This window comes from Octopus sinensis, linkage group LG1 (genome assembly GCF_006345805.1).
Source record: "Octopus sinensis linkage group LG1, ASM634580v1, whole genome shotgun sequence".
Classification (NCBI taxonomy): domain Eukaryota; kingdom Metazoa; phylum Mollusca; class Cephalopoda; order Octopoda; family Octopodidae; genus Octopus; species Octopus sinensis.
Genome location: NC_042997.1, coordinates 45,130,068 through 45,157,567, shown reverse-complemented (window position 1 = coordinate 45,157,567; position 27,500 = coordinate 45,130,068). Strand labels below are relative to the sequence as shown.

The 27,500-nt window shown below is 37.1% G+C and overlaps 1 protein-coding gene across 9 annotated transcripts in view; it reads left to right on the top strand.

Annotated features, from left to right (window-relative positions):
• Window positions 1-27,500, top strand: part of LOC115216625 (protein sidekick-2-like) — a 676,686-nt gene that overhangs the window by 414,820 nt on the left and 234,366 nt on the right. For all 9 annotated transcript variants that reach the window (XM_036500690.1, XM_036500685.1, XM_036500715.1 and 6 more), the window contains one exon: window positions 14,488-14,629. In XM_036500690.1, coding sequence (XP_036356583.1) covers window positions 14,488-14,629 — 142 coding nt within the window. The remainder of the gene's footprint in view (window positions 1-14,487; window positions 14,630-27,500) is intronic.

Sequence of the window (27,500 nt, the reverse complement as noted above, 5' to 3'; positions counted from 1 at the left end):
ATTATTATTATTATTATTATTATTATTATTTGCAATTAAGTTTGTGTAATTTGAGGGAGATTTATACGCTATTTCTTGAAGATAAATTGATCTCATAGAATTTTGTTGTTGGCTCATGTAATAGCTCTGTTATTATAAAATATCACTCCGATGTTGTTAGCATGAAACGAGAAGCATGATTTCATTGTAATATCATCCATAAAGTCATATATCTCAGAAATTGTTGAATCAAATGCAGACTTGCCACCCTTGGGTAGTAATCTATCATCCATTACTTTTTTTTTTTGTACTTTTTTTTTTTTTTTTACTTGTTTCAGTCATTTGACTGTGGCCATGCTGGAGCACCGCCTTTAATCGAGCAACTCGACCCCGGGACTTATTCTTTGTAAGCCCAGTACTTATTCTATCAGTCTCTTTTGCTGAACCGCTAAGTGACGGGGACATAAACACACCAGCATCGGTTGTCAAGGAATGCTAGGGGGCCACACACAAACATACACGCACACACACACATACATATATATACATATATATGACAGGCTTCTTTCAGTTTCCGTTTACCAAATCCACTCACAAGGCTTTGGTCGACCCGAGGCTATAGTAGAAGACACTTGCCCAAGGTGCCATGCAGTGGGACTGAACCCGGAACCATGTGGTTGGTAGACAAGCTACTTACCACACAGACACTCCTGCGCCTATTTACAGATGGGGAACAAGCTACTTACCACACAGCCACTCCTGCGCCTGTTTACAGATGTGTTAAGTATTTATTCTTTGTTAATATTAGTTAATACGAGGCAGCTTAGCAGCATTTTATCGATTTTAATATACTGAGTTCAAATTCTGCTTACGTCAGTTTTGCCTTTCATCCTTTTAGGGCCCATAATATAAGTACCAGTTGAACACTGGGGTTGATGTAATCAACTTACTCCTTCCTCCAAAATTGCTGGCCTTGTGCCAAATTTTGAAATCAATATTAAAACAAAACATGTAAAAGATTTACTATTTCCTTATATGTGAATACTGTGTAGTTTTTTTTATTATTCAGCCCTAGGTCAGCTTTGACCTTGTAGACATTACCAAAAGCAATTCTGCCATGATTATCCTCTCTTTATTTATCTAAGATGGGGATTCTTAATGTTTTGTAACTCAGTGCCTCCCACCTTTTCATATGAAAATCCTGGAGAGGGTTATAGACCAACTAATTAGGGAGAAAGTCTGCTTAGATGAGATGCAGTTTGGTTTTGTGCCAGGTAGAAGCACCACTGATGCTATTTTCCTGGTACGGTAACTTCAGGAGAAATACCTGGCCAAAGATGAACCCCAATACTTGGCTTCTGTTGACTTAGAGAAAGCCTTTGACAGGGCCCCCAATCCCTTATCTGGTGGGTGATGTGGAAACTGGGGATTGATGAGTGGTTAATAAGAGACCTACAATCCTTGTACAGGGATGCTGTTAGCAAGGTAAGGGTCGGCAATGAGTATAGCAAAGACTTCCGGGTAGAAGTAGGGGTTTACTAAGGATCAGCCCTCAGCCCCCTCTTATTCATCATAGTCCTCCAGGCAATAACAGAGGAATTCAAGACAGGCTGCCCCTGGGAACGCCTCTGTGCTGATGACCTTGCTCTCATAGCGGAATCACTACTGGAACTAGAGAAGAAATTTCAGGTGTGGAAGCAAGGTTTAGAATCGAAGGGCTTTAAAGTCAATATTGCAAAAACCAAAGTCCTAGTAAGTAGGAAAGTGAACACATCACAAACCCCTTCAGGTAGATGGCCCTGCTCAATCTGTAGAAAAGGTATAGGTAGAAACTCCATAAGATATACTCAGTGTAAGCTATGGACACATAAGAGGTGCAGCAACATCAAAGGATAGTTAACCGGGAAGGTAGCTTTTGTGTGCAGATGCTCAGAAAACTGATTTCATCACATGCTAGGAGGAGAAACTAGAAGAAGTTGATAGCATCCGCTACCTAGGTGACCAAGTCTGTAGTTGGGATGGTTGCTCAGAAAGCATTGCCACTAGAATAAGTATAGCCTGAGCAAAGTTCAGAAAGCTCCTACCTCTACTGGTGATAAAGGGCCTCTTGCTCACAGTGAAAGGTAGATAGTACAATGCATGTCTGTGAACTGTCATGCTTCATGGCAGTGAAACATGGGCCATGACTGTTGAGGGCATGCATAGGCTCAAAAGAAATGAAGCTAGCATGATCCACTGGATGTGTAATGTGCACACATGACAGAGTGTAAGAGCCCTGAGAGAAATGTTGGATATAAGAAGCATTAGATGTGGTGAGCAAGAGAGATGACTGTGCTGGTATGGTTATGTGATATGTATGGATGAGGAGAGCTGTGTGAAGAAGTTTCACTCCCTAACAGTGGAAGGAACCCGTGGAAGAGGGAGACCCAGGAAGACATGGGATGAGGTGGTGAAGCATGACCTTTGAACGCTGGACCTTACAGAATCAATGACGAAAGACCGAAACCTCTGGAGATACGCTGTGACTGAGAAGACCTGGCAAGGAAAGTGAGATCACAGCCATAGCCTACACCAGTGTCGTATAACCAGCCCATTTAAAAAGTACCTTTGAATTGTCAGGTGACATTCCATGCTTTGAGGAGACCTATTGAGTCAAGTAAATCAAAATCAAATCACAATCAAATGGAAATTGTAGTTGTGGCTGTTACCAGTACTGGTGGCACATGATAAGCACCATTCATTCATGCGTGAATCACTGCCAGATCCGGCTGAGTGGCTCCCCATGCCAGTGGCACATAAAAAGCACCATCTGAATGTAGTCAATGCTGTATATATTATCTTTTCATGCTGTATATACTATCTTTTAGATGTGCATGGACTAGAGTCCCCTATTTAGTAAAAGCAGTGACTTAATGGTTAGTGTATTCTGCTCACAATCATGAGTTTGATTCCTGACAGTACATTGCATCCTTGAGCAAGACATTTTATTTCACATTGCTCCAGTCTACTCCAAAGGCAAAAATGTGTGGTACCTACAGTTCAGTGGACCAGCCTTGTCACATTTGGTGTGTCATGCTGAATCTCCTCAAGAACTACCATATGGTATCCACGTCTGTGGAATACTCAGCCACTTGAATGTTAATTTCATGAGCTGGCTGTTCAATTGATGATCAAATCAACTGGAACACTTGTCATCATGACTGATGGAGGGCCACCAGCCCCTCTTTTAGATTTCTATGGGAATTACCTTAGAAGATGAAAACTTGTTTAATATACTCATAATCAGCCACATTTCTGCTCACAGTTAACTCTATGTACTTCCTATTCATATCAGAATGGGTTTCTACAGTAAAAAAAAAAGCCCATTCTCTTCTGGCCCCTTCCCTCATACTTTAATTCATCCTCTCTGAGAATAAAGCTACCTCCCACTCCACTGTAGTCCTGCCCCTCCTCAGTTGAAGGAGATCTTAGTATTGAAAGCTACGTGGTGGTATCATTTGTGCTGGTACTACAAACAGAGCACCCTGTACATGTTGTAAACTGATTGGTGCCTGGAAGGGCATCAAGCCAGGGTAACCATGCCAAAGCGGACATTCAAGTATGATGCAGTCCACAGATCCACCAGATCCTGCCAAGTATGGAACATGGATGTTAGATGGTGATGGTAGTGGCTGCAGTTGTGGTGGTCATCATCATCCTGCTCCCTGACGCTGTACTTTTAAAACAAGTTTAATATGAAAGTACTGTACTCGGTTTAGATATTTTATTTTATTCCTAAGAAAACTTGTGACCCTTCTAAGCACCTATCATACTCTATAGTACCCCCTTGACATTTGTTATCCACATATAAGCTCACAGTGACTCCAAGGTTAAGAAGCACTAAAAAAAAACTAGGACTAATCTAGGACTACAGTGTTCAACAAGTTCTTAGTCTTTTGAAAATGCTAAATTATATTTTGAGGAAGAATTGTCTACTATTTCTAACAGATTAAATGATCATGTGGCGACTCCCTTTATGATGTAGATGGGGGGTATGTGTTTGTCTGACTTATGCTTTCTCTCTTTCTCTTTCTCTTTTATTTGTTTCAGTCATTTGACTGCGGCCATGCTGGAGCACCGCCTTCAGTCGAGCAAATCGACCCCGGGACTTATTCTTTTTGTAAGCCCAGTACTTATTCTATCGGTCTCTTTTGCCGAACTGCTAAGTGACGGGGACGTAAACACACCAGCATCGGTCGTCAAGCAATGCTAGGGGGACAAACACAGACACACAAACACACACACACACACATACATATATATATATATATACATATATACGACAGGCTTCTTTCAGTTTCCGTCTACCAAATCCACTCACAAGGCATTGGTCGGCTCAGGGCTATAGTAGAAGACACTTGCCCAAGATGCCACACAGTGGGACTGAACCCGGAACCATGTGGTTGGTTAGCAAGCTACTTACCACACAGCCACTCCTGCACCTATATGCATTAGGTAATATTTATTATTAGTACTATGATAAATGAGGGTAAGTTATGTCAGGCAGAATACTAGTTAAAAGCAGGCAGTTATTGTTTCAGTATCTCTCAGCTTGATACTTTTTGTTTTTCTTCTCTGTACCAATGATGAAATGCTGAAGTTTCAGTATGATTGACTTGCCTCAAGTCACAGCATAATATCAGTCAATCAACTAAATGACATTTTAGTCATATAATATGTAACAGACAAGTTTTGCAAATAAAAACATAATCATAAAACCAATATCACACATACTACTACTTCTAAATTAGTAGAAGGGTAGCTTAGCAAAATAGCATTTACTATACTATAATATTGATAAAACAGTAAAGTGTTGGCCTCACAAAGCAAAATGTGGCACAAGATAAATCGTGTTCAAAGCTCTTACAGTCATAATGTGTAACTGTGGTGCTAAAGTTGCAATAAAGACGTGTTCAATGAATGTTAATATAAATATTTGTGCGTGTATGTGTATGTACAGAGCTATGTGTCGTTTACCAGTGAATCGCGTCATGGCAGATATCCAAAAGTCTGGGTAAATCTGACATTAGACATTCTAAAAATAACGTGAAATTCTTCCAACAAAAATGGTGCACTTATGACTTGATGATCCCCCAGAGAATGGGAATGTGACATTTGTCAATGAGAGTTAACACAGGCAATGATATAGTTTGCATTTATAATGGACAAGTAAATCAGTCTCGTGTACTAAAAACTGCATAGTGTCGAATTCATAGAGCAAGTTGTTTGCTACATGCTGACAACTTTCTCTAATGTGGCTATCTGTAAAGCTAGTCAGTAAAGAAACTGAGGGAAAAAAAATGTCAGTATATGCTTTCCTATAAAATAATTAGCTTATATAGAGAATAATCCACTGCTAAGTCTATCCATTACTGGCAGATAGTTGCAAATCTTGTTGCTGTTGGAGAAAAGAATTTACTGGTTTAATCTGGACTCTGGTATAATGGCAAACAAAAGGAGTGAACAGTCTGAAGCTTACAAGTTTGTAAAACTGCAATAGTTTGGCTTTACAAAAAATTAAATGAAGTTCAAGTATAAAAGTTTGTTCTTACGTGTGGCTAAGTTTCGTCTAACAATCATATAAATCCTAACTCTAGTAAAAAACTTTACTTATATTGAATGATAAGCACCATTCATTCATGCGTGGGTCACTGCCAGATCCGGCTGACTGGCTCCCCGTGCTAGTGGCACATAAAAAGCACCATCCGAATGTAGTCGATGTTGTATATACTACCTTTTAGATGTGCATGGACTAGTGTCCCCTATTTAGTAATGACAGTGACTTAATGGTTAGTGTATTCTGCTCACAATCCTGAGTTTGATTCCTGACAGTACATTGCATCCTTGAGCAAGATACTTTATTTCACATTGCCCCAGTCTACTCCAAAGGCAAAAATGTGTGGTACCTGCAGTTCAGTGGACTAGCCTTGTCACACTTGGTGTGTCATGCTGAATCTCCTCAAGAACTACCATATGGTATCCACGTCTGTGGAGTACTCAGCCACCTGCATGCTGAATCTCCTCAAGTTTGACTAATGTTCACGATGCTCTGATCATGTAGACTGTACAGAGGTTGAAGGAGTTCTGTGTCTCTCATTCTCATCTGTCCTTCATACTAAGAGAAAACAGTAGAACTGGGCTTTCAGGTAACAGAGGTAATTTTTTGGTGATCAGTACTGATAGTAAGATGTTGATTTTAGTGGAAATTACAAAATATTGGGGTCTGATGAAAAGCTTCATATAGCTCTAAATATTGTGGCAGCAAAGGTTTCCTGATTATATCTTCTTAAACAAAACATGAGTACAATCTTCTGGCTCGTTTGATACTAACGAAACAACTGTTGATGTGGGTTTACTGGAGAAATGTAAACCATGTACCATCTCAGTTGGTCAAATTGATACCAGTTGTGATTGGTAGCTTCAGTGCTGTCCCTTTTATCTTTTATATTTTACTTGTTTCAGTTATTGGACAGTGGGCATGTTGGAGCACCGTCTTAAATTATTTAGTCAAACAAATCTACTCCAGTGCTTATTTTTTTTAAAGTCTGGTAGCACTTATTCTGTTGATCATTTTTGTTGAGCTGCTAGGTTACAGGGGCATAAACCAATACCAGTTGTCAAGCAATGCAGAAGACAAACAGATAGGCACATGCACTCATGCATACATACATCTATATCTATGTGTGTTTGTGTGTGTATATATACATATATATATTATTCTTATACAAGAATGTTGTTGGCAGTGACTTTGAAGTTTGGGCCAGCTGAGCCATCACCTGACAATGGCTTAACTGGTTGAAACTTTGAAATCACTGACAATAATATTCTTTAGAATTATAAATTTGTAACATACAAAAGTATAGAATAACCCATCAGATTAATGTAAAAGTGTTTTTATTATAATTGAACATAAAAACAAACATTAATAGAAAACATGTGTGTTTCCAACAACTACCAAAGAAGACATTAGTAGGCTCAAGGCTGTAGCAGAAGATACTTGCCTGAGGGGTCATGCAGTGAAACCAAATTATCTGGTTGTACAGTGAGCTTCTTAACAACGTGGCCATGCTGCACCTATCCTATATTTTGACTACTGTGGTAGAATCTAACTCAGTCCCCAACATTGCTCAGATACCAGGCAAAACTATGAAAACAAGATCATGCTACTAGTCCAGGCTGACTTCTGTTTAGAGTGCATTTTCAACTGTTGATGAGATCTTTAAAGCAGAAAGTGACTATCCAGACTTTTTGCTTCTATCATATGCAATGGTTGAAAGAACATCGAGTCAAGAGATTCAAACTTCTATTAAAAGTCTCATAGCTGTCTGCTATAACATCTGTAATGGACACAGCCTCAGGCTCAGGAGACAAGGGCTAATGAAATTGATGTGTATGTATTAGAAGCTAGAATCTGCAATAGCAAATGTAATAACAGAGACTTTGACATAATGGTTAACCATGCCATACTAACATTTCACACAGTTCTAATCTTACATCCACATGTCTTAGTTAATTGTTAGTCACACTTACCTTGAAGCAATCAGTTTCTGGATAGTTCAACCTCCTGAGTGTGACAGAATGTGCAGAATATCAAAAAATAAACTACCCATCAAAAATAGATCTGGTGATTTGTATGTTGTATTACAACAGATATTTCCATCACTATTTCGAGTGAAGCTCTTTCTTAGTTCCAAGGAAAGAAGTATCATTAAATGTCAACTGGATTTTCTCATTGTCTTTCTTTCTTATCACTGACTCTGTGTGTAATTAATGAATGGGGAAGTGTACAGAGCTGATATTACCAGTTGTGGTAATGTTCTTGCATTTAGTGTAAACTGAAATTAGTTGAAGTGTCGCAACTCCTTGAGGGAGTGTCTGTTTGACTTTGTTTGCAGGACATATATGAGTGGTTTATGGTCGTTGCATTCCATGTGCTGTTGAAAATATCTTACAGCAAGTACGCACACAACCAGTTGATATCGACCAACTACACAGTATCTCACTTCAGAAGATCTTTGCTGTTGCAGCACTGTATGTATTATACTATGTGGAAATATGATTCAGTTGAGAAGAGACCTCTCCTACCAAACAACTTCCTAGACACTTCCTAGATCTTTACAGAGATATCAGTAAGATGCTCAATAGAAATAATATCTTCTGAAGTGGAAGTTAGGATGAGTTACATATTTGTTGGGATTCTTTGAAGAAACAATTGTTTCAAAATATTATTGTTCATTGTACTTTCTCTCAACAATTGTTTCATCTTATGCAGTAACTGTAATGGCCTGTGATCAACCAACTTTTCTCTAATCAATAGTTGATGGAATCATTTCTTTTCTGATGCAGAAATGCATTTGATAATTCTATTTTCAACTCATTGTAGCAATTCTTATGGGGAGGAGAATTGACTTCTTGGCCTCTGACAATCTGCAATGAACCAAACACATATGCAAACTTGGTGTCTTGTTAAATGATATTCCAGTTGATAAATTGTACTTCTGTTTGAGCAAACCATAAAATGGGATTGTTCAGCCAACAAGGAGATACTTTTAAACTAACTGCAACTACATGTGTAAATACTAAACTTCTAGGTAGAGGCAGAGAGCTAGGAGTGTGAACTGGTTGTTCATCCACCATGGTGTGCTTAATTTTAAAGGGGTAAGTCAATGACTTTACTGGTTTGCATTGTATCAGGATCATCAATATTAGTGTATAACTATCAACTTCAGCAAATAAGATGATAATTATAAAACCAATATCACACTTTCTTGCTACCGTTAATGAGCAGAAAGGGAGCTCAGCCAAATAGCATTTACTTTGGTGTTAGCCTGACAGTAAAGTTGGCATCACAAAATAAAACAACTCGATGCATTGGTTAACTCTGTCCAAAGTTCTCACCTTCTGTATGTAACCGTTTGTGATGGTTGCATTGCAATAAAGTAGCTCTAATGAATATTAATACACATACAACATTACTTATTATCTGCTAGTGACTTCCAACTGATTCCGAAAGGGTTCCAAAACTAACTCATAAAGTTCCTCGAAAAAGATATATTTGTTTACAGCTTGATAATCCCCAAAATGTGATTGATGTCTGTCAAAGAAAGCTAATTAACGATCCTTGTTTAATATAAGCAATAAAATAGTTTGTATTTATAATAGTCGTAACAGCAGGCCCATATTTTACTAACTGTGCAGAGTATAAAATGTGAAATGCAAGCAACTTAGCTCTTCTCTAATGTGACTGTCTGTAAAGCAATCAACACTGGTCTTTAAGATATTATAATTAATATATAATTGGTATAACAAATGGAATAATCCATCGTTAAGTTAATCTATTTGCTGATGGAATTTTCATGGTCTTGTTGAGATTGATGTAAAGAATTTGCTTGTTTAATGTGGACTGTGATGTTAAGGGGTGAGTAATAGTGAAGGAATATAGGGTATGAAACTCTCAAGCATGTTTTTGTTATCAATAAGAAACTTTGGCTTCACAACAGGTGAAAAAAGTTCAAATATAAAAATGTGTCATTACACCTTATTCAATCAGCAAATATAAAATAATTAAATGTAATTATTATAATATAAGGACCAATGGTGACCATAATCATCAAAAGAAAAATTAAGAAATTAGTAAAACTAGAAATATGTTAATATGATTGGTGAAAGGCTTTGCTTAAAAAATTGAATAGTTTTTTTTTTATATCCCACAAAGCAATATGTTATTTTTTTAATATTTTAATGAATGTTAAATAATGATTGTTGTAAGAAATTCTTTTGAAAATTACAGTTTGCCGAGAAAATATACAATACTCAACAGTAGTTAACTAAAAGCTTGTTTAAAGTATATAATACATATTTTAATATCTATCTAAGAAGCATAGAGGCAACAGTAGTTTTAATGTAATAATAATATATTAGCTGTGTGATTAAGAACACAAATTCTTTTGTAATTGTTAAGCTCTGCTCTTTTCAACAAGCTTTTCTTTTCTTACAGTTGTGTATTTTTCATTAGTTGGGCTTCCTAGACTGCATCCAAATAAAGGCTATTTGAATGATCGATATGAAGTAGCTCCCTGACATACCCTAATCTCTGGCCCACACATGTACCGTTTCCTTATTCTATCTCCTCTATCACGACTACAGTAGCCTCTGTTCATTAGAGATGGCTGACTGGCTGCTTTCATGCCTTCTCCTAAGTCCTTCGAAATCACTCATTTCACCTTCTTTCATCACCCATATTGTACCCACCCACTCACACATTATCTAGTCTCCCTCCTCTTCTAGATCTTCAATCCCTCTGAAATCCCTTTTTTCTTTTCTTTTCTTTTGCTTTTCCTGTTGTCTAAATATACTACTCTAAGGGAAATCTGTGAGATGAAATTTATTTTTACAATTTCTTTGAAGAGCACAGGCATGGGTGTGTTCTCTCTACAACCACATAGTGCTGAACCCAATTCCACTCTGCATGGCTCCTTATACTTTGGTTACTAAGGCCTTGCTAATGAAATTTGGTTAACAGAATTGAGTAGAAACCAATGAGATGTATATGCATACATGCATGCATGTGTGTGTGTGTGTTTTGGCATAGGATGAGCATCCAACAAAAGTACCTGATTGCATTTAAAGCCATTCTGTTATGTCCATTATTCCAGACCAACTTCGCCATTTGTCCTTTTCATCTGAGGTTGATAAACAAGTACCAAACTAAGTACAGTAGTCAATGTAATCAACTAAAACCCCCTTAAAGGCAGTACCCCAGCCCACCTGCCCTCCAGTGATTCAAATCAGTTAAAGTATATGAGACGTAACTTTTCAGATTTATAAAATTAGTGAAATATGTTGCCATGATGACTCTGTATCTGCACTGACATTAACAATGCAATCAAAAGGGTTCCAACTTGGAATTCGAACCATGTCACTAACAAAGCTCTCATTGAAAATTACCATCATGCTGCAGCATATACCACAAATAGCAAGGTAATGTTTGAAGATGGATTTCTTTTCTTTTCTTTTTATGATTTAGTCAAAGAAAGAAAAGTAGCACCCCAACCATGTGCAGGATATCCATGATTGATGGAGTGAAAAAGGAGGCAGAAACCATATTACAGGGGTTATCTTTAGACTGGAAGATGGCAGCAGAGTGGGTTTCCTAATAGCATTCAATAGCCAGATGGTGGTGTTAAGCTGAGCAGTGGGTTAAATCTACTGTCTAAAAATAGGTACTGTACACGTGACAGGCTTCCTTCTATATAGTTTCAGTCTACACCATTTCACTTGCAAGTATTCAGGTAACCCAAGGATATGATAGTAGATTCTTACTTAAAGTGCTGTGCAGTATGATTAAACCGAGAACCATACGATTGCAAAATAAAATACCCAACCATTTGTATACTCATGCGAAGCTGTCTATCATTCTCACTTAACTACCTCAATGATCTTTATTTCCATATTGACTGTATTGTTTAAAAAGTCATTTAAAAATTTCTGGAATCATTTGGCTTCTTGAGGCTAGTACTTATCTCCAGCTATGTAGCATTAAGTTTAGAAGAGAGAAATTTTCCATTAAATTCAATTCTTGTCTGGTATTGATAACCTTTCTCCAGATAATCCAGATACTAATTCCAATAAGTAATATATAGAAATATAATATCTAATGATATATGAACATACGTGGAGGCGCAATGGCCCAGTGGTTAGGGCAGCGGACTCGCGGTCGTAGGATCGCGGTTTCGATTCCCAAACCGGGCGTTGTGAGTGTTTATTGAGCAAAAACACCTAAAAGCTCCACGATGCTCCGGCAGGGTGTGGTGATCCCTGCTGTACTCTTTCATCACTCTTTCTTCTGTTGGCCTGCTCGCTTAGCCAGCGGGGTGGCGTCATTCAAAGGCTAAAACAATGCGAACGCATTGTGACCAGCGATGTGTAAAAACATCTGATGGTCTGGTCGGTCACGTTGTCACGTGATATAAATATACATCTAATAATATAAAATAATGTAGAATCGAACACACAGTCTAAGGGTTTGTTTAATCACTCAGCTGTTTTTACCTCTGCCATCTTGCCAATTGGTCGATATAGTATTTGTGAAATATAAAAGACATGACTCATTCTTTTTTAATTATATATGTAGTCTTTTATGCCTTTACTGTTTTCAGTCACTGAACTGCAGCCTTCAGGGGTTGTAGTCAGTCACATCAACCTCCAGGATTTAGTTCAGTCTGGAGCTGTGTTAGCAGTCTGTATTTATTGAATGGTGAAGTTACTTTTTGAAGTAAAGGAATGCAAAAACACTCAAATTCTTACACGCAAACACACACACACACACATACAATGGGCTTATATGCAGTGCATCTTTCCATCATATTTCATTCACAAAGCATTGATCTACCCAGGTAGAAAAAAAAAATTACTCAATATACCACACTGTAGGATTGAAACCAGAACCATATAGTTGTAAAATAGACTTAGTAACTTGACACTGATGCCCAAGTCTATCAATTTTTTTTAATCAGAAAGTGTAATATACACTAAATTCATAAGGTAGATGGGTTCTCCTTTCGTCAAGGTTGTCCATGTATTTGCACATGTACGTACAAGACAGAGCAACATTTTTTTTTGTTTTTGTCAATGGGCAATTGTCCAAACATGGACGTCACCACCCCTCCACACCGACAATGTTTGTCCAAGAAAGAGAAAGGCTCCTGACTTAGGTCAATACAGCTTAGCACTACTGTCATCACAAGCAATGTTGCTGGACTACAAGGGATGCTTCCAATCTACTGTCCTTGGATCTGTATGTCTTTATCGACCCACTCCCCCCCCCCAAAAAAAACAAGATGGAAGTCACATTTGAACTTCAGAACAAATAACATGTGACATTCTGTCCAGATCAGGAGACATTCTGTCCAGGTCATGAGACATTTTGACTCAGCCATTTTGGCACCACTTATTTGATGTCGCTGAGTTAATGCTGACTTATTTGACATTGCACATTTGAATGTTTCTTTTACTCTCTCTTCCTCTCCCTCTCCCTCTCTCTCTCTCTGAGCATATTTCTCTTTATGTGTATGAGAAGAGGGCAAGTGTTTATATCAGTCATGTTTTATTAGTAAATTATAAAGTCCCTCTGCTGCTCTCCCCTTCTTTATATATGTTTCTGTGCATAGGTGCAGGAGTGGCTGTGTGGTAAGTAGCTTGCTAACCAACCACATGGTTCCGGGTACAGTCCCACTGTGTGGCATCTTGGGCAAATGTCTTCGGCTATAGCCCCGGGCCGACCAATGCCTTGTGAGTGGATTTGGTAGACGGAAACTGAAAGAAGCCTGTCGTATATATGTATATATATATATATATGTGTGTGTATGCATGTGTGTTTGCGTGTCTGTGTTTGTCCCCCTAGCATTGCTTGACAACCGATGCTGGTGTGTTTACGTCCCCGTCACTTAGCGGTTCGGCAAAAGTGACCGATAGAATAAGTACTGGGCTTACAAAGAATAAGTCCCGGGGTCGATTTACTCGACTAAAGGCGGTGCTCCAGCATGGCCACAGTCAAATGACTGAAACAAGTAAGTAAAGAGAGAATATGTGTGTGTGTGTGTGTGTGTGTCTCCAATACTAAAAAGTCAAAACAGGTTCAGTGTCCAGTCAGCCATACCGAATCACCAGTGTTCAAACAGCCACACCCTAATCATCTCATTCCATTCTAACCATCGTACTGATGGTTCTGTTGGTTTGTCATTTTGGTCAAGTATATAGAGTACTAGATAACCATCCAGAGGCTGGTTATCCAACAGGTTCGAATCACATCATGAGTACTTTGGAATTAATAAGAAATATATTGGCTTGCAGTGCTAGGTCAATCCTTCAGCTGAAAAATTTACATCCACTAGCTCATCCTTCTATCCAGAAATAAGTTTTCATCTGTTTAAAATTATAAAATTTGGAAATAGTTACAGGTTTTATGTATCTTTGTCATTCAGAAGAAAGTAAGTTCTCTTTGTCTAATCAAAGGTTTATTAAAAGGGCAAAAAGTTTTGATCTGACAGCCAAAATTACTGTGTTAAATATTGTTTTGCCTCTCTCTCTCTGTAGATACACACACACACACACACACACACACATATATATGGTTAATGAGAGATGGAAGATATGAGAATTTTTATTAGTCTCTCATTAACCAAATACACAATGAACACTGTGAAAGTGATTGTGCTTTATGAGTAAGTTACCAGGTATAAACCATTCATTTTATTATTTAATAATATATGTACATATATATATATATATATATGTGTGTGTATATATATATATATATATATATATATATATATGTGTATATATATATATATATATATATATATATGTTGTATTTAGGAATGGTCATGTTGCCAGTTTAGCCAATAAAACATATGCACTATATATATATATATATATATATATATATATCTATTTCTTTCTCTCTTCCAGTGCCTCCATTCATTGAAGCTGATGAAGTCAAATCTAGACCAGATTATGGTAGCAATGTGCAACTGCACTGCACTGCCTTTGGAACACCAAAACCTCACATTCAGTGGTACTTAAATGCTGAAGAAATTACATCCTCTAACAGGTATTCTTATACATGACTATTTTTGTTTTTCAGTGGTGGGGAAGCCATTTTTTTATGCATGTTATAGTTCTAAACATGTTCTATGTTTTTTTTTCTTTTGCTTTTTATTTTTGCTTTGTTTATTTGTTTATAATTTTTACAAATTCGATAACATTTGCATTATTAGAGCTACTTATAATTCATAATTTAACTGGATACCAAACCCCATTGTTCAGAAAGATGTTTTTTATTCAATTACTCTATTGTTCAGAAAGATGCTTTTTTTAAATTTAAATACTAGCTACCTTAGAGCCAAAACTGAATGAATTCACAGATAAAATTGGATAAAATGGTTTTTAAACTACTTCAGTCAAAAGTTGTTATATCATTGCTTGTATGTATTCCTGTATGTTACTGAACAAAAAACTTAAGTATATTTTCTTATACCTTCTTGATGGAAATTACTTCTTTTCTGCTTGAGATATAGTTATTGTTATTATTATATGGTATGGGTGGTGGTTTAGCAGAATCATTAGAACTGCAAACAGAATGCCTAACAACATTTGTTCCAGATTTTTTGCATTCATAGTCATCATTGTCATCATTTCAAAGGCTATTTTTCCATGCTTGCATGGATCAGATTGACTTTGTTGAGGCATACTTTCCATGGCTGGATGCCTTCCTGTTGCCAACCCTGACCTGTTTCTGAGCATGGTAATATTTTCCCAAGGCCAAACATGTTTTTACAGAAGATTGAAAATTAAGGGCATCATGTGTGTGATGGTGATGCTTGTTTACAATGAAGGGCTTCATATAGTTTCCAACTACCAAATCCAATCACAAGGCTTTCATCGGCCCAGGACTAATGGAGAAAACACTTGCCCAAGGTACCACATTTTGAAACTAAATCCAAAACCCTGTGGTTAGGATGTGAACTTGAGTTCAGATTGTAGTGAGAACAGCTTTACTTTTCATCTCAAAGTGGGGAGGTGTTGTGGTGGACACCCCCAAGTGAGAAGTGGGCTGTTCTACTATGGATAGATAGTGGACAGACACAGCAAGCAGTGTCAGTTGGCAAGGTATGCCGTAGAGGCCAGTCATGGGGATGACAAGATATGTAATCATAATGCAGGACATATCAGAAATCTACCCAAAGCAACTGTGTCTGTTTTGGCAGGGATTTTTGGCTGGATGCCCTTCCTAACATCACCCATTTCACAGAGCGAATTCCGTGCTTTTTATGCAGCACTTGCACAAGCAAAGTTAGTTTTGGCAAGATTTTTACAGCTGGATGCCATTCCAGATGCCAATCACATTACAGTGTGGACTAGATACTTTTAAAATGGTACCAGCACTGGCAGGACAACCAAGTAACTCACAAGACAAGGAATTATGAGCAGGGAAAGAGCATTTGTGTCAGAGGTTGAAAGTTAGAAAGTGACAGAGAGACAGAAGCAGGTGTCTTGCCACAACAGAGGGAGCATTAGAGGAGGGGATCCAGTATCAGATGACGAAAGGTTAGAGTGTAGCATAGAAATAGAGAGGCAGAAGTAGGTGTCTTGCTATAGAGGAGGTACATGGTTACCCAGTAAGTGAGAGAGAGAGAGGTACAGAAAGAGACCAGAAACAAGTGTGCTGCTGTAAAGGTGATACTTGGTTACTTAGTCAGAGGAAAAACAAGAGAAGGAGAGAGAAGAGTGACCAAAGGGAAAGAGAGAGAGAGAGAGTAGGAAATAGCAAAAGTGTAAGGGAGAGCAGAAGAGAGGTGGTGTAGTGCTAGGTTATACTGACAAGTAACAAGGATATAAACATAGAACCTGGTTAGAAAAATAGGGAGGGAGTGTGGGTGGTGGGAGGGTGAGCAGTGATGGCAAGAAAAGGTGGAATGAGTAAATTGTTGCCATTTTATAATTTTTATTTTGCGCATGTGCATTGTTTTTTTGTTGACTCCACAATACAGCAGGGTTGGTTGAGCACCGTCAGTGAGAAAAACAGCACCATGACGCAATTTGTTTCCAAATTTCTGGCAGAATTCTGGAATCAAGGTGGCGAGCTGGCACAAACGTTAGCACGCCAGGCGAAATGCTTTGTGGTATTTCATCTGTCTTTACATTCTGAGTTCGAATTCCATCGAGGTCGACTTTGCTTTCATCCTTTCGGGGTTGATAAATTAAGTACCAGTTATGCACTGGAGTCAGTGTAATCAACTAATCCGTTTGTCTGTCCTTGTTTGTCCCCTCTGTGTTTAGCCCCTTGTGGGCAATAAAGAAATAAGAAATTTGGAAACTACCTGCTGTACTGCTTGGTATTTGCACTGGACGCTCCAATACGAACATTTCAGAGTGCTTGGACCAAGAGTGATAAAAATCAAACATCCAGTCAACATCGTGGTATTTAGAGTGATCACTAGTGATGGCAATGTTATGCCTCCATTCATCTTCCCACATGGCCTCAGACTCAACACGGAAGCCTCCATCAGGTTCCTGGAGGAGGTAGTCTTGCCCTGGGTTAATAGGGTGGCTGCTGGATGTCTCTATGTCTGGTAACTCTGCACCATGCCACACAAGTAGGAGAACCCAGTCGTGACTATAAGACAATTTCTGCAACCACATCACCCCTAATATCAGGCTGGGTAACTCCCCAGACTGCAACTTGTGTAATTTAGACGACAGTTTATTCACTGCAGCCTATATATATATATAAATACATACATATATATATATATTTATATACCCAATCACACACAAACACACACACACATGTCTTCTGTACAGTCAATTAAAAAATCAGTAGGACCCACTATTATTTTTTGTCTTTCTTCTGTCAGTAAAGCTAATCTCCTCTCTAAATTTAAGAACTCAAAACTATAATCAAAGGCATTGTTCCATTTGTGACCATCCTATCTTTTCTTTGTATACCTAGGTCTATGTTGTCCATTGTGTCTTTGGTTTTAAGACAATAGGGGGCTTTTCTTATTTCTTTCATTTGCAGTAGCTGATGTAATGATAACGTCTTTGTAAATGTTGACATAGCTATAAGTAAATATTGATTTCCTATAGTAATACAAAACCTCAAATTTGTAAGGAAATGGTATGGATGATTAAATTTATTCTGGTACAAGAACTCATACTTATTTTATCGATCCTGAAGGAATGATAAGCAATGTATCTGGTTGCATTGTTTTAAATCACAAGGTAAATGTAGGTAACCAAATAAATGCCACAAGATTCTATTGTTTCTATCATTCCAAAACAGCAGCAGCCTGGCAATGTCATTAAAGCTTTGGATAGAATGCCTTGCAGTGTTTGTTCTGACTCTTTGCTCTTTGAATTCAGATCCCACCAAGGTCAGCTTTCAAGTCAACTTTCCACTCAGAGGTCATTAAAAAAAAAAAGATGAAGAAACCAGTGGAATGGATTGCCTGAACATTTGTTCCAGTTCTTTATTTCTAACGGTCATGCCTGCAATAACTTCGATACCAATTGACATCAGTCCAAGTCGACATTCTTCCATTTGGACAACATTAGTGGCATGGAAAAAAGAAACTTACACACTTGGGCAACTGCCTGACTTCCTCAAAAATCTTACTCAGGCCTCTATATACATATCTAGAGGAATGGTAAATCTCGACTGACATAGTTCCCCACCACAACCACCATCACACTAATTTATATTTTAATATTCAATACTACTAATGAACGTGTCATTAGAATGTCACAAGAATGAATCACAAGATGGATTCTTCAAGCCAAACCAACCTGCTGGAGAGACCTAGGGGTAGATCAAGAACAAGATGGTTCCATAATATCCATAGTCTCAGCTTGTCATGCTTTGGAATCCAGTTGGAAAATCTAATGACATTTGCTGCAGATATGACACTTTGGAGGAAGTGCCTGAGGACTCTACTCCGATGACCTTCCCAGAAATAGTGGGCAGAGAGGATGGCTAGATGGATGGACTATTACTAATCACTTTAGTAAACGCAATGTCATTTAACCCTTTTGTTACCCTATTTCTGTTGAGATGCTCTGTGTTTCTTTCAGTTACTTTAAACATAACAAAGAATTTAGTAAAATAACTTAGTTATCATTCAGCTAGTGTTAGGAAAATAAATTGTGACTAAGGTTTGGTGGAAGATTTTAATTCAAAACTTATGAAAACAAGACATTTGTACTAAAGAGCTGGATTGGTAACGAAAGGGTTAAAGTATTCCTCATAGGGATGAGCCTTTTGGGGGTTGGGAAAGCTGTGTGGATGGAAAAGGAAGATGGTGGACAAATTGCCTTGTTTAATAAAATTAAGATGGTCTCCAACTTTTATTCTCGTCAAACACCTTGGTGAATAAAGAAATATATGGAGATAAAATTTATTTTGTCTTCTCATTAATAAATAAATACTGTGAGAGGATGCATCAAGAGACCTCTCTCTAATATTGGGGTGGGTTGGTATTTGTCACTTTGAGAACTACAGGTTTAATGAATTACCAATCTAAGGGTTATAAGTTCTTTGTTTAGAGATTTACTTCTGCCTTTTCACTGTTTACCTAGCTTCAGAAATGGTATTTGGACTTTCTGGCAGAATTACTTGCAGCACACTAATTTCCTGCTAGAATCTCCTGTGGTTAGGGGAAAAAAGATCAACTAACTTGTGGTTTTAGTATTTAGCAATTAGATAGAAGCATCAAAGTATGGAATATCTATCCTAGCAATCTGTAGCATAATGTACATGTTTAAAATCCTCAGTGGAAAAATGGATGCAAAATCCCTTTTTATAAATATATCAGAAACAGGAAAAGGAGAGAAAGTATTCCTATTCATATTTCCAGTCTTTCATGAGCTTTCTTTATATTTTGGTTGATAATTACATTTTAATATCGATAGATAAGCTCCCATGTAATACTGGAGATTTTCTTTCTTTCTCTCTCTCTCTCTTTTTTTTTTGTTGTTGTGTGATAGTAGTCAGTCTCTTCATCAATTTCATTTCTTATCACATATTTCATACAAGGGAGCAAGGGCATTAATAAACAGCAAAAACCACATCGCAAGAACTGATAGGCAAACACGTGTGTAAAGAAATGATATGCAATCATATTTTATCTCCTATCTTAGTAAGATGTGTATGAAAAGTGCAAAAGCTCCTAATATGAATGTATGCTGACTAGAAGGATATACATACATGTGTGTGTATGTAGACAGATAAATAGATAGATAGATAGATAGATAGATAGATAGATAGATAGATAGATAGATAGATAGATAGACAGATAGACAGACAGACAGACAGACAGATAGATAGTTAGATAGATAGACAGACAGACAGACAGACAGACAGATAGATAGATAGATAGACAGATAGATAGATAGATAGATAGATAGATAGATAGATAGATAGATAGATAGATAGATAGATAGACAGACAGATAGATAGATAGACAGATAGATAGACAGACAGACAGACAGACAGATAGTTAGATAGATAGACAGACAGACAGACAGACAGACAGATAGATAGATAGACAGACAGACAGACAGACACAGACAGACAGACAGACAGACAGACAGACAGACAGACAGACAGACAGACAGATAGATAGATAGATAGATAGATAGATAGATAGATAGATAGATAGATAGACAGATAGATAGATAGATAGATAGAAAGAGAGAGACATATACACACATACATAGTTACTGTGAACATATGCGTGTTTGTAAATATATCCATGGATATTTGTATGTGGGTGTAGGTTCACAAATGTGTTGGCTCAAAAGTCACTGAACACCTTTTTTTTTTTTTATTATGTGTATATTTTTGTATTCTCCCAAACTCCATGCAGTAAATAACAAAAGCACAACCTTCACTGACTTTCAGGCCACTCTATACGTACAGGTAGATGTATGAGGTAAGATTGATTGAGAGATTTGGTGAGAAAGAGTGAAAGAGAATATTTTTCCTTCTTGTGTAACTAGATATATGGACATTCAAAAGAAACACACTTTTTGAGAATCTCCTATGACATGTTAAAGCTTGCATGTGTGTGCGTATGTATGTGGTATTAAAAGTAAACCAATACATCTTTTACTAATTTTTCTTCAAGTTTCCTTAGCTTATGGATTTTTGTTTTTGCGCTATGTAAACTATACACAACTTGTCCAAAAGTACTTTTAAAAGTCTTCTAACACTCATTCATATTGAAATGAAATTAGATATCTGACACAAAATGCAAATAATAATGGATACAAGAATTAAATGTTAGGTACTATTACGGTGCCTACCAAACAAAAGTATATTTCTCTTCCACTAACACAAGTAAACAACAGATATAAATTTAACTGTAAAAATCAAAGGAACACTCAATTTAAAGTGAATGAAGGAATTTTAAAGGAGATATCTTAAATTCAAAAAATAGAAACATTGCCTCCATTCCAAGAATAAATAAAATTAATTCATAAAAATTTTTAAGTGATTTTACGGATGCTAATAAATATACTAACAACTCATAAAGTCATTAACCATGAATTAAAAGAAAGTAATCTACAATTACACTGAATCTCTCTTTCCCTCATGTGCACACATACACACACAAAGTTATCTCTGTAATCCACTTAGTTTAGCTGTACTGGTGAAGTATATGCTTTACTGAAGATATATAAGAAGGCTGAAACATGGGATACCTCCAATCAATATATCCCTCACTCACTACATTCTTTTTATGATTGATTTCAAATTCAGTGTTTATCTCCTCTGTCTTGTGGCTGTGTGGTAAGTAGCTTGCTAACCAACCACATGGTTCCGGGTTCAATCCCACTGCGTGGCATCTTGGGCAAGTGTCTTCTACTATAGCCCCGAGCCGACCAATGCCTTGTGAGTGGATTTGGTAGACGGAAACTGAAAGAAGCCTGTCGTATATATGTATATATATATGTATGTATGTATGTATGTGTGTGTGTTTGTGTGTCTATGTTTGTTCCTCTAGCATTGCTTGACAACCGATGCTGGTGTGTTTACGTCCCCGTCACTTAGCTGTTCGGCAAAAAGAGACCGATAGAATAAGTACTGGGCTTACAAAAAGAATAAGTCCCGGGGTCGAGTTGCTCGACTAAAGGCGGTGCTCCAGCATGGCCGCAGTCAAATGACTGAAACAAGTAAAAGAGTAAAAGAGTAAAAGAGAACTGGTCATTAGGTTAATTAATTATTCCCCATTATCATGACTATAATTTATTGAAAATTTCTTGGTTCACCACATTGTTAGCTTTGAGTATACCAGTTACCAACCTTGTAAGGTATACATTAGGGAAACAACAGTAATGAACCTGCAAAGGAGTATATCATAAGCACACTTTTTAGACACGCAAAAGAAAGATATCCTTTTTGATATCAACCTGTCTTAAACTACCCTTTTTTCTATAATATGAACATCCCATTTTAACCCTTTAGTATTTAAACCGGCCATATCCGGCCAAAATAGTTAATCTGTTTTATGTTCAAATTGACCAGATCCAGGCTCTCACACCTACCCTACAATGTTATTCTACATTAAGTAATTACACCATCAACATCTTGAAGATATGAGATAATGCATGATTAATTCAAATCAATGGGAATCAATAGGCATTATGTTTGATTGAATAATCTGAACACTAAAGGGTTAAAGTGATCTAAGTTAAAACCTTCCAATTGAGACTTTATGTTAACTTGTATTCTAAACAGAAAAAAAAAATATTTTAATAAATCCTTCCTTATTTTCTAAATTAATTATAACAAAAGCAGAAATGTGGTAACTAAAGGGTTAAATTCAATAAAATTATATTCTTTTAGGCTATCTTTATACAAAACAAAATTTCTTTTTAAAAATTCTGTACTTAGTTGGCTATCAGAAGGAATATTGCAAAAATAGCTAAAGTTTTTCAACAGCAGCAACTTGGTCCAGAACCTTGGACATTCAGGAAACAATTAATAAATGCCATCAAATATATCCAATACTCAGTATATGTTGAAAACAAAACATGGTATCTAGGATTTCAAAAGGAATTTTTAAAAACTTATTTGAGATAAGTATAATGCATTACTCAATATTTGGAAAGTGTTTGCAAATATAAGTATATTAAATAATAAAATCCATTAACTAGTGAAATTGTGAAAAACACTTTAAAATGTTTATTTAAATTCTGATTGTCTCAAGGAGCTTTATCTATTAATATATGTAAATATATATTTGAATATGTTTGTGGTTATGTGTTTGTAAATGTGTGTGTGTGTGTGTGTGTGTGTGTGTGGATGGATAGATAGATGATAGATAGATAGTTAGATAGATAGATAGATGGATAGATAGATAGATAGATAGATAGATAGATAGATAGATAGATAGATAGATAGATAGATAGATAGATAGATATGTGTGTACTCATAAATAAGTACACACATATCATTACTATTATTTTATTATTTTCATGTCCATTTACTTCTATGCTATCATAGCTAGGATAAGAGTTAATGAAGCAGTTTTTCTACAGTTGGATGCCTTTCCTGTTGCTAACACTTAACTGTATTTCAAGTAAAGCATTTTTTTTTTATTCCACTAGCCTGTAACACTAGCTGAAACTGTTGAATGATTAGACATTTTATTTTCTAAAGACATAAACATTGTCACTACTTTTGCTCATATAACGACAATGTGAAGACACAGTTAAATATTGCATATACACACATACACGTGTGTATATGCATGCATCCACGACACACATGTACATTACACACATACCAATATTCCATACAGTTTCTATCTACCAAATTCCACAAAATAGGATGGACCCTGAAAACATGTGGTTTTGAAGTGAAATTCTGAACAAGACAGCCATTCATTGGCTTATAGTCATACTTGTACCTATTACACACACACACACATTTATATCATCCTCATTTTAACTTCCACTCCTCTGTGTTTGCATTTGTTTCATTGAGGCAGATCTGTGGTCAGGTGTCAGATGTCCATCCTGTTGCCAATCCTTTCTTGTTTCCTGGCAAAGTAATATTTCCTCTTGACCTGACATGTTTTTGCAGAATATTGAAAACAAACATTCATGTACAACATTCATAACTGTCGTGTAGTATCAAGGCAAGGAACTACAAACACACACTTACACAAACATATGCACACTTACACACATGTGCAATGGGCTTCTTTTGGTCCTTATCTACCAAATCCACTTACAAGGTTTTGATTGGCCTGGGGCTATTGTAGAAGACACTTGTTTAAGGTGCCACACAATGTGGATGAACTCAAATTCATGCGAGTGGGAAACAAAACTTCTTAACCAAGTGTTATTATTTATATATACACTCACACAATAAGGAATTTAAAAAACAATTTATAATTATATAAATATTTTTAAAAACCCTTTCAGCAATACAGGTGAGAAGTTAAGCAAGATATGTAAGAGGATGTCAATAACTGAACACAAATAGAAAAGATATTGTATTATATTACATAGGTTGTTTGATGATTTCTTAATATTTCAGGAAGGATTCTTCTTCCCTAATAGAAGAAAGAAAATAGTCAAAGTACTCAGATAAATATGCTGTTGCATTGGAATAGCCTTCCTGTAACAACATGTTTCCCTCATCACTTTCATTATTTTCTTTCTTGTATTTGAAAAGAAGAATCTTTCCCGAAATATTATAAGTTCATTACAATTGGTATGCTCTTTTACTCTTTTATTCTTTTACTTGTTTCAGTCATTTGACTGTGGCCATGCTGGAGCACCGCTTTTAGTTGAGCAAATCGACCCCAGGACTTATTCTTTGTTAGCCTAGTACTTATTCTATTGGCCTCTTTTGCCAAACTGCTATATTACGGGGACATAAACACACCAGCATCGGTTGTCAAGTGATGTTGGGCGGGGGGGGACAAACACAGACACGCAAACATATACACACACACACATATACATATGTATGTATGTATATATATATATATATATACATACATACATATATACGACGGGCTTCTTTCAGCTTCCGTCTACCAAATCCACTCACAAGGCTTTGGTTGGCCTGAGGCTATAGTAGAAGACACTTGCCCAAGGTTCCATGTGGTTGGTCTGAACCCGGAACCATGTAGTTCGTAAGCAAGCTACTTACCACACAGCCACTCCTACACCTATGTAGTTTAATTCAATATCATTTCTCTTTGTTTTCATTTTTTAATATGTTTCTTTACATGTTTTGCATAATTTCTCACCTGTACAACTCAAAGGATTTTTTTTTCCTTTTTAATTTGACGTTTATGTAATATACACATAGGTGCATATGTGACTGTGCAGTCAAGAAATTTGTTTAGCAGCCAAATGGCTTCGGATTCACTCCTTCCACATAACACTTTGGGCAAGTCCTTTCACTATAGTCCCAGACCAACCAAAGCCATGTGAGTGTATTTGATAGATGGAAACTGAAAGAAGCCCATTATATGTGTGAATGTGTTTCTTTGTACCCTTGTCTTGACATTGCATGATAGTTGCAAATGAGTATCACTGTCATACAAGTATTGTCATTCATTTACAATATTCTGCAAAAGCGAGTCTAGCTATGGTGAAATATTACCTTTCTTGGAAGCAAGTGAAGGTTGGCAACAGGAATGGCATCTAGCCAAAGAAAATTTGCCTCAATAAAGCCCAACCACTGCAAGTATAGAAAGTGGATGATAAAAATAATAATTGATGTTGATGATGATGATGGCAATGATGACGAAAATTGCAAGGCTTCAAAATTGCCTTGTAACTAGCCTTGCAATTCTTGGCGCTTTGCTAAAAGTTGATTGGCAAACTGTTCTGGTGCATTTTCCATTTCTTTGAACGGAAGCATATAAACAATAGCCATGATTTGGTATTTAGAGGTATAATCAATTTTCTCTTTCACGTCCACTCAGATAGATTGGAAAGACAATGAATTGCAGAGACTGAGAGGAATATAACAAGTGATGCTTGTTTGGAAGAGAAATGAGATAAGGGGCACAGAATCATGTATCGTAACTACTTTGTTGAGTCTTAGGACCCATAGGGCCTGTTAACCAGTTCTGATGTTGTGTAAGTGACCAAGATCACAACATACCCCTGAACAAGACACCAGTCAGTCGCTGGATGTCTCTTTTACAGCTGAGTGAACTGAAGCAACATAGAATGGTCGTTTTTGCTCAAGAACACAACGCATTACCTGGTCTGGGAATCGAAGCCACAGTCTGGTGATCATGAGTGCAACACCCTAACTACTGGGCCATGCATTTTCATGTGCAGTGGAAATATGTGTCATGATGAGAGGAGTAATGGAAATGAATGTGGAAGGAAAAGGAAAAAGGAAAAGAGTGAGGAAGATGTGGTCAAAGCTGAGAAGGAGGAAACGTGAACAAGAGATCGATGAGGGAGTTTGTAGAGAATAGGGCAACATAGAGAAGAATATCAGGGGTTAACCCGCATTTTAGCTGGGAAAATTGCTTCAAGACACTTGTTATATTTCTTACTTTTTTTTCTTTTTTCTTTTACTTGTTTCAGTCATTTGACTGCGGCCATGCTGGAGCACCGCCTTTAGTCGAGCAAATCGACCCCGGGACTTATTCTTTGTAAGCCCAGTACTTATTCTAACGGTCTCTTTTGCCGAACCGCTAAGTGACGGAGACGTAAAGACACCAGCATCGGTTGTCAAGCAATGCTAGGGGGACAAACACAGACACACAAACACACACACACATATATATATATATATATATATATATATATATATATATATATATATATATATACTTATATACGACAGGCTTCATTCAGTTTCCGTCTACCAAATCCACTCACAAGGCATTGGTCGGCCTGGGGCTATAGCAGAAGACACTTGCCCAAGATGCCACGCAGTGGGACTGAACCCGGAACCATGTGGTTGGTTAGCAAGCTACTTACCACACAGCCACTCCTGCACCTATGTTGTATTAAATTGCATAAATCTGGTACAAAATGCAGAATTATGTAAATGCTATTGAATGTGCAGCTTAGTATAACTTCTAATGATAATAACATTTGTTTGATATCACTAATTGCATCTGATCCAGTTACATTTGTTGAAGAATTAATTAAATCATAGTGATTTAATATTTCAGCAACCACTAATTTGCCACCTGTATTTGCCTTCATCATCATCATCATCATCGTTTAACGTCCGTTCTCCATGCTAGCATGGGTTGGACGGTTCGACCGGGGATCTGAGAAAACCATCATACTTATTTATACTACAGGCTGTATTGCATGCAGTGTGTGCACATGCATTTTTAATCAACTCATGTTTGAAAAACCATTCCGAAATTTCCAAGGCACCAGGACCATCTATTGTCTTAGTCAAAGTGTTCAAAGTCCACTCTTCATCTTAGAGGATCTCTGAATTGGTCAAAACTTGGTCAACAAAAAATATTGACCAAGTTTTCACTGAAATGAAAAATGAACTTTGAAATAGTTTGGCCAAATGCTAGTTTTATATATATACATATTATCATCATTTAATGTCCGTTGTCCATGCTGGCATGTGTTGGACAGTTTGACTGGGCTGACACACTGGAAGGCTGCACCAGGATCCAGTCTGATTTGGCATCGTTTTCTACAGCTGGATGCCTTTTCTAACACCAACCACTCTGAGAGTGTAATGGGTGCTTTTATGTATCACCGGCATCATTTGCATGACACTGGTATCTGCCATGACTGAGGTTTTGCTCAGCTTGAGGGGGTCTTCTTCTCAAGCACAACATTATACTAACAGTCTTGGCCATTGCCTCCGTGAGGCCCCACACTCGAAAGGAACTCAGTCAATTTGCCTCCATCAGACCCAATTGATTTTGTTTTTTCTTTACATGCCACCAGCA